Source organism: Astyanax mexicanus, chromosome 12 (assembly GCF_023375975.1).
Source record: "Astyanax mexicanus isolate ESR-SI-001 chromosome 12, AstMex3_surface, whole genome shotgun sequence".
Classification (NCBI taxonomy): Eukaryota; Metazoa; Chordata; class Actinopteri; order Characiformes; family Acestrorhamphidae; genus Astyanax; species Astyanax mexicanus.
Window position 1 is genome coordinate 3,555,790 of NC_064419.1, and position 8,063 is coordinate 3,563,852.

Genomic DNA, 8,063 nt, shown 5'->3' on the forward strand with positions numbered 1-8,063 from the left:
AAATAACAAAAAAGATGCAGAGCTTTCAGACCTTAAATAATGCGAAGAAAACAAGTTCATATTCATAAAGTTTAAAGAGTTTTTAATCACAGTTTTCATGCATCTTGGCATCATGTTCTCCTCCACCAGTCTTACACACTGCTTTTGGATAACTTTATGCTGCTTTACTCCTGGTGCAAAAATTCAAGCAGTTCAGTTTGGTGGTTTGATGGCTTGTGACCATCCATCTTCCTCTTGATTATATTCCAGAGTTTTTTTTTATTTGGTAAAATCAAAGTAACTCATCACTTTTAAGTGCTCTATTATTTTTTTGCAGAGCTATATTGTATTGCATAAGATACTAGGAATTAAATTGTCTAATCTCTGTTTTTCTTTTTTTCTCCTTCTTTATCCACAGCGTTGGGAAACTCTGACCAAACCAGTGTGGGGTGCTCATCACCTGGAGTACATGGCCCCTGACACGGACATCAAAAGCCTGGCCTCTCTGTCCCCAGGAACCGAGGAGAACAAGGTCATCATCTTCGAGAGCGTCATGTAGACGGATCGTCCTGCAGGAGCGTCCACGCCTGCCCTCCATCGACAAGCTGCTCCACTTTATAATGGATTTTCTTTAGGGGTGCCTGATATATCAGTGACCGATATTACTGACTGATTAATGAGAATTCTCTTATTAGAGTTACATCCAATAATACTGTACAAGTAAACTAATCTATCTGTGTGAACAGTGTCACAAATGTAGGCCTTTTCTATTCATTTAAATTATTTTTGATTTTAGGACTAGCATAGTGGATAACACCACCAAGAGCATTGGGTATCAGGTTCTAATCCCCACTAACCCCGATCTACTACAGACAGGAGTGCACTATTATTTTAGTAATAGTGCTTTAATTTATATATTTAAATATATTAAACTGCATCTCTTATTTATCTCAAATACAACTAAAACTTATGCTGTCATAATCACCCTGAAATTCCATATTGGTTGCATAGTGGATAACACCACAATCCTCCTATCCACTAAAAACAGGAGTGCACTATTATTTCAGTAAAAGTGCTTAGAGAGCTCGAGAGACTCCTAACTTCTCAAATTCACCAATTTTACATTTAAAATAGTTTTTAAAACGGTTAAAAAAGGTAAAAAGTACAACTAACCAAAGAGATCTCTTTCTTATGCTCAAATATATTTGAATATATTATACTGTATCTCATATCTATCTTAAATGCAACTAAACCTTATTATCAGCTATTATGATCACCCCCAAATTCCATATTGGTTGCATAGTGGATAACACCACAAGAGCATTAGGTATTAGGTTCTAATCCCCCTACCCCTTTTCTCAAATTCATTAATTTAACATTTAAAATTGGTTTTAAAACGGTTAACAAAGGTAAAAATTAAAACTAACCAAATAGATCTCTTTGCTATGCTCAAATATATTCAAATATATATTTGAATATATTTTACTGTATCTTTTATCTATCTTAAATGCAACTAAACCTTATTATCAGCTGTTATGATCGTCCCGATATTCCAATATATTATTGTTTGCATCCCCTAATTTTAATTTCCTTATTCTACACAAACTGTCAGAGTTACTTGATATTTTTATATATTTTATATATTTTAATGCAAGATTGCATTTTGTTTGAGTTTACAGGACGCTGGGGGTCAGTTCACTCAGTTCACTCCACACACCTTCAGTGACCGCCGGCCTAAAACTTGCTGATCTCAGAAATAATCGGAAAACGAGCAGATTTAGCAGAATGTGCAGTGTAAATATCTAAATTTAGCAGCATGCTAACAGATGGCCATGCTAGCAGCTTGTCGTTGGAAGTGCAGGCAAGGCGTCGCACCTGCCGCACCTCCTCATTCACCTCCTCACACACCTGCTCAGAACAGGGCAGAATTCCCACGATGCTCTTCACTCCGTCCAGCGCAGGTCTCCTTTTTACACCAGCCGTGTGTGCGTCGTACGTTTGGTATACAGTATACAGTACAGAGGGCAGCAAAATAATTATAGAGATATCCTGGCCTATCAAGCTATCAAACAATTTACAGAAGATTTTTCCATAATATAAGAGCCAAAACTGATTATACCACATTTAGTTCCGACCTTGCAATGTGATTGGCTGAGAGGCATTCTATGAGTGCCATTATCAGCTGGTAATGCACTGTAACCGAAGCTTTCTATGTATTACTCCGCCACATACAGGTAACAAGGTAACCTAGCAACGATGCAGCGCTTACAAACCAAACAGCACAGCAGCTACAAACAGAACTATTTTAGTTATAACTCGCGGAGTGTTTTTAAAATCAAACAGATCATATTTTCTCCTCCTTTTTAACTCCTTTTTAACGGAACTGTGGTATAATCGCAATAATACACTCGAGGCTCGTACTCTAATGTATAATATTGCTGGATTATTATTATTATTATTATTATTGGATTATCTGATGATGATGAGTTTTAAGAGTAATTCAGTTATCATACTGTACATGATAACAGTGCCCCAAATATCAATATCTTGATTATTTTTTAATATACAGTATTAATTTCAATTCTAAGTGTTTTTATGTATATTTTTAGAATTTTTAGGTTACTTTTTAAGCTTTTAAAGAGTTTAAGTACTGAAGTGTTGCTTTTTTTTCTAAAGTTTTAATTCTTTATTATTATCGTTCTCTTTATTTAATAACCACTGAAGATCCAAAACCAAGTAATAATACTGTAGATGAGCTGCTGATAATGCTAATAATGCTGATAAGGCCATAATCAAAGATTTGCTGACTCTCATATCGTTTTAGTTTCTGAAAGTGTCTGAAAGTTTCTGCACACAAGACGCGAGACGTCAAGAGCTGCGCATGAAGCACAGTTATTATTATTCCACTTTTCAATCCGTGTGCCAAACAGTACGCTTATTCTTTCCGTCTCTTTCCACGTTTATCGGAGAACGGATTCGGTTGCCATAAACAGTCCAGATTTTATCTGCCTAGTAAAGTCGAGTATTTGTCCTAAGTGTTGTCAGTAAACGGTTGATGCTTGGTGATATCCAAAACAGATGTCTGCGCAGTGGCGAGGCAGCTGCTCTTTTTTCGGAACGAGGAAAAGCACTTTTATTATGAAGGTGCCCAAATATTTAAAAAAATAAATAAATAAAAAAATATCTGAAATACTCTGAAAGCATTTCTTGCTGTTTAACCCCTTAACAGGCCTTGTCCTGTATACAGGCTACAGGTGTAGGTGATCTAATCCCAAACAAAACCCTTTTTTCTGCAGTAAAATAACTGATTTATATACTGAAAAATCTGTTTTCTCTCGACTACACTTAATAAATACAGATTAGAAACAGAAATCAACCCAAATTCTGCTTGAATGTTTAAAAAAAAAAAACATAAAGAAACTAATTAAACTATTTGATTTGTATTCAGGAAAATATTGATTTTTAAAAAATGAGGTTCAGAAAAAAGCCAATTTTATGATTTTATTCATTATATTTTACTTAAATATTTTTTACAATTTTCTATTACAATTACAATCATTTACAATTTCAGTAATGTTCCATATTAAAGCTTATGACAGTTTTTTTTATGTAATGCTTTAATATAAATCCTCAAGATTTAGTGGTGTAAATTAAATTTCAGGCAGAAAATTAAAAAAATAAAAATAAATAAAAATAAAATAAACTGGCCTGTTAAGGGGTTAATTATCGTTTTTTTTTTGTTTGTTGTTTTGTTCTGGATCTTTGTAAATATATCATACATGATTTTGCACTAAAATCATTTTTTTTTTCCGGAGCAAATTGAAAGCAGTGTGTGTATGTGTGTGTTTGTTAAGATTGCAGAATGAAATCTGATTGAGATATTGTCACTGCATTGTCTTTTTACCAATGTCAGTAGTAATCAATAGTGAAACTACTGCCTATTAACCCCTTGTGCTCTAAGACTTTTAGAGTAATTATTACAGCCGAAATATTACTAATCTGTAACTCCATGCAAAGCAATGCACTCTGCATTATTGAGTTATTAGAATTATTCTAACAATAGTCGTAACAATACAGAAAACAAAGCCAGATACAGTAAAATGGTTCAGAGGAGTATAAAAGGGTTAAATACTCCAGTAGATCTTTATGCTAAAGCCTCTGCAGTGGCGATATTTACAGAGCGTGAGCCGATTGGGGACACTTAGTTGCCAAACTTTGCCTTTTATTGTTTGTCTTAACTTCAGAGCCCGTGGATGAGCGTTTCAATAGCCAAGTTTCTATAGCAGGCCTTCCGATGATCCGGCCTATTCACTCAGCTGTGGGAATTCTGCCCTCTCTCTACTTCTTCTTTAACACAGAAACACACTAAGCCATTCTAACGTCATCGTAGAAATAATTAGAATGTAAAAAAATAAAAAAATAAAAATTAGACTCAGTAATAGACTTCAAACTACATTTGCACATTGTTGTAAATTAATCTCGCTAGCACTTTTTAATCGTGTTAGGGTAAGACTTTTTTCTCTTTTTTTTTGTTTTTAAGTTTTACATTTTGTGAAATAAATCAGAGATTTATTTTGTGAAGGCTTTTATTTTGCTGGTACACACATAAAAAAAATCTCTCTCTATATATATACACTATAAATATGTACTGAATATCTTGTGTGTTCTATTTTAAAAGTTTGCTGCAGTATGACTTTTTTGATAAAGATTAAACTATGGAAAGGGAGTTGTCCATGAAATGCTGCAATTCTGTTGCAGGGAGGAATTTTAGTCAGCACATTGGATTGATTGTTGGGTTTTATTGTTATTTTTTTTTCTTTCTTTTCTTATGAATATCAAACGCTTGTGTGTATTTGTGTGTGTGTTAAATTGCAGTATTTTTCCGCTGACCACCCAGGGACCAAAATCGTGATAATACTTGTGATAATACTGGTACCTTCCATTTTGTACAAGTCGAAAAAAATCTGAAGGAGATTTAGCCCTGCTTTTAGCGCAGGCCGTCATTTACAATATATTTATGAAATTCAGACAAAAAAAATGTAAATTGGATGTTTATTTTTTCTGTTTATTTAAGATTAAGATTAGGATGTTAAAGGGCCCACATTGTGCAAAACTGAATTTTGAATTTTTCTAAATGCACTCTTCCCTCTTTATTATATTTACTGTGATTTCATACATAGAAAAATATAAGCCCTGTTTACACCTAGTCACTTTATTAATTAATTTAATACAGATTTAAACAAAAATCAAATCACTGAAACCAGAACCTTCAGGAGGTGGACTGTGGTGCATTTTAGCCACATATTATAACAGTGTTAATGTGTCCGTCTCTTCTAAGACTTATTTGACAACCCAAACTCATCCTTGTACAACCGAAACTCCTCCAAATAAAAGTAAACTCTTCTTGTTAAAACTTAAACTCCTCCCACTATAGCCAAATCCCTCCTAGTACAGCCAAAACCCCTCCCTGTACAACTGAAACTCCTCCTAGTACAACTAAAACTACTCTAATCTCCTCCCAGTACAACGGAAACTTCTATTACTAAAGACAAAACCCCTCCTAGTACAGCTGAAATCCCTCCCTATATAACGGAAACCCCTCCCAATACAGCCAAAACCCCTATTTATATAACTGAAACTCCTCCCAGTAAAACTGAAATTTTCCCAGTACAATGGAATCTCCTCCCACTATAGCCAAAACCCCTCCTAGTATAGCTAAAATCCCTCGCTCTACAACGGAAATCCTCCCACTATAGCCAAAACCCCTCCTAGTATAGCTAAAATCCCTCGCTCTACAACGGAAATCCTCCCACTATAGCCAAAACCCTCCATATATAAATTAAACCCATGCTAGTACAAACCAAACTCCTCCCAGTTCAATCCAAATTCCTCTCAGTGCAACTAAAACTGTGGTAACACTGTAATTTCTGTACAGCCAGCATTTTATTCAGATTTCAGTCTAATTAATCAGAGATGTATTTGGAATTTGACTCATCGCAACACTAAACGATCAGGATTCAGTGCAGATACTAGTCGCATTAAGTGAACAGGTGTGAACAGGGTCTAAGCTGCCAAAAGTTTTGCCCATTTTAAACCATTTTTTTTTTGTAATGTGCTAAAATACCAGTGCAGTAACAGATACCTGCCAGCCGGGCCATGCTTATTTACTGTACACTGAAGTTATAAGGAGTGTTTCAGCACTGCACTGATTTTTAAATGAGACACCCAATCAGAACAGGAGTTACTTACAGTACGTTTATCAGTCTTAAAGGGACAGTAACAAACAAAACAACTAGAATATGGGCCCTTTAAACACTCAAACAAACTTCTGTTTCATGCCTTCAGCACGGTTTGCATTGATTTATTGATCTAAGTGCCCCTTAAACTTCCGAATCTCGAGTATTAGCCTGGAGTCAAATCAAGGCCATTTTTTGATCAGAAATCAGACCAAAACCAGCATAACTGCCCAAAAAATGATGACCATAATCAATGTATTTTATGTATTCGGGTTGGTCATTAATACACACTGAAAGCATTAGCCACTTTGAAGAGTTTTTTCCCCTATTTTTACTTTTATTTTTTTGTTTTTATTTTATTATAGCACACTTACTGTAATCCTTCTATCCAAATAGGGCCCTGGGTTGGTCAGTTAATGTTAAGATGTTACGTAGTCATTGTGTGTAGAAAACAAAAATGAAATGTACATTACCAAAAAAAAAAAAATGAAAAGAAAAGAAAAGAGAAAAAGAAAAAATGGTCATTTCATTTCTTGTGCTCTGCCAAATTGTTCTCGACAGTATCTTTGTCCCAAAGACTTGCTGAGACAGAGAATCATACGATGTATATGTAGTGTAGTTATATATATATAGATATAAAAAATGTAGCCGTTTTAATTAAAAGGGAAAGATTTGAAAAGTATAGAAATCTGAAATTTCAACTAAATTTGACTAAAATTGCTAAACTTTAGTATAATAAGAGAGAGCTCTTATACACATTTAATTCACGATTAATATAAATTAGCAGAGTCATGCTCCATACAGCATTAAATAACAGTAAAATCTGTATGTTCTATAAGAGCTTTAAAGTACTAATAATTACTATTAATAATAATTATTAATACAATTAATTATGTATTAATTATTCAGAGCTACCTGGCTCGATGTACTGTATCTGCATAGAAATTAAAAAAGGATTTTTCCAAAAATGTACTAAGAATCTTGCTTTAAAAATTGAATAATCAAAAAAATGATTAAATGAAATCAGATAGATAGAGATAATGTAGTGTAGATAAAACTGCTGGTGCATTAAATGCAACCAAATCACGCGACTAAAGGGAATTTTCCTATTAAAATATATAAATATAATAAAACACTCTGCCATGCTAGTGAACAGGCATGCTAGGTAGACTGTAGGTGTAGAGCACGTCCTGCTTTAGTGATAGACTGTTAATTAAGTCAGATAAATAGATAAACAGAGAATAATAACCTAGCTTTGGGTAAGGATACTGTCTGTAAGGTTCTCATTAGCACTGTTGATTTGGTGATTAACTCAGTGAAATCTTTCATTGTTGTGCTTTGTAACATACTGTGAGATGTAACCATGGTCTTCCACTCGTAAGCCTCAGTAGTAATAACAGAGATTAAGACTTGTACAGTAAATGTTGTGGACCGTGCAGGAGCTGATCACTGGTCTTGCAGTATCCCTCACCATGTAAAGGGCTTCATGCTTTATACCACTGTGATTGTGCTGAAGATCCACTCGCCCATATCAGAGCAACAAACGGCAATAAAAACTAACTCCATGGGAACCCGCTGTGTGTGCGTGTGGTTCTTCTCTTTATGGTTTTGAAACTCTAGAGGGCGTGACTTTGAGATGACCCCCTCATAACTCTCATATTGTCCACACAGACATTTAAATAAATTTAAATAAGTGTATTTTCACACGTGTAGTTGGTTTCTATGGTCCAAATCAGTTGATGAGTTTGTTTACTTGCGCTACGTTCACATTACCAGGCTGAAGTGACTCGAATCAGATTTTTTACGGCTGTGTGAACATGCCAAAACGATTTTTTTTTTTCAAATCAG

At 34.6% G+C, this 8,063-nt stretch overlaps 1 protein-coding gene across 1 annotated transcript in view; it reads left to right on the plus strand.

Annotated features, from left to right (window-relative positions):
- Positions 1-7,786, plus strand: part of slc6a8 (solute carrier family 6 member 8) — a 74,606-nt gene extending 66,820 nt beyond the window's left edge. Inside the window, exon 13 of the mRNA XM_007245855.4 lies at positions 398-7,786. Coding sequence (XP_007245917.1) covers positions 398-538 — 141 coding nt within the window. The 3' untranslated portion in view covers positions 539-7,786. The remainder of the gene's footprint in view (positions 1-397) is intronic.
- The last annotated feature ends 277 nt before the right edge of the window (positions 7,787-8,063 follow it).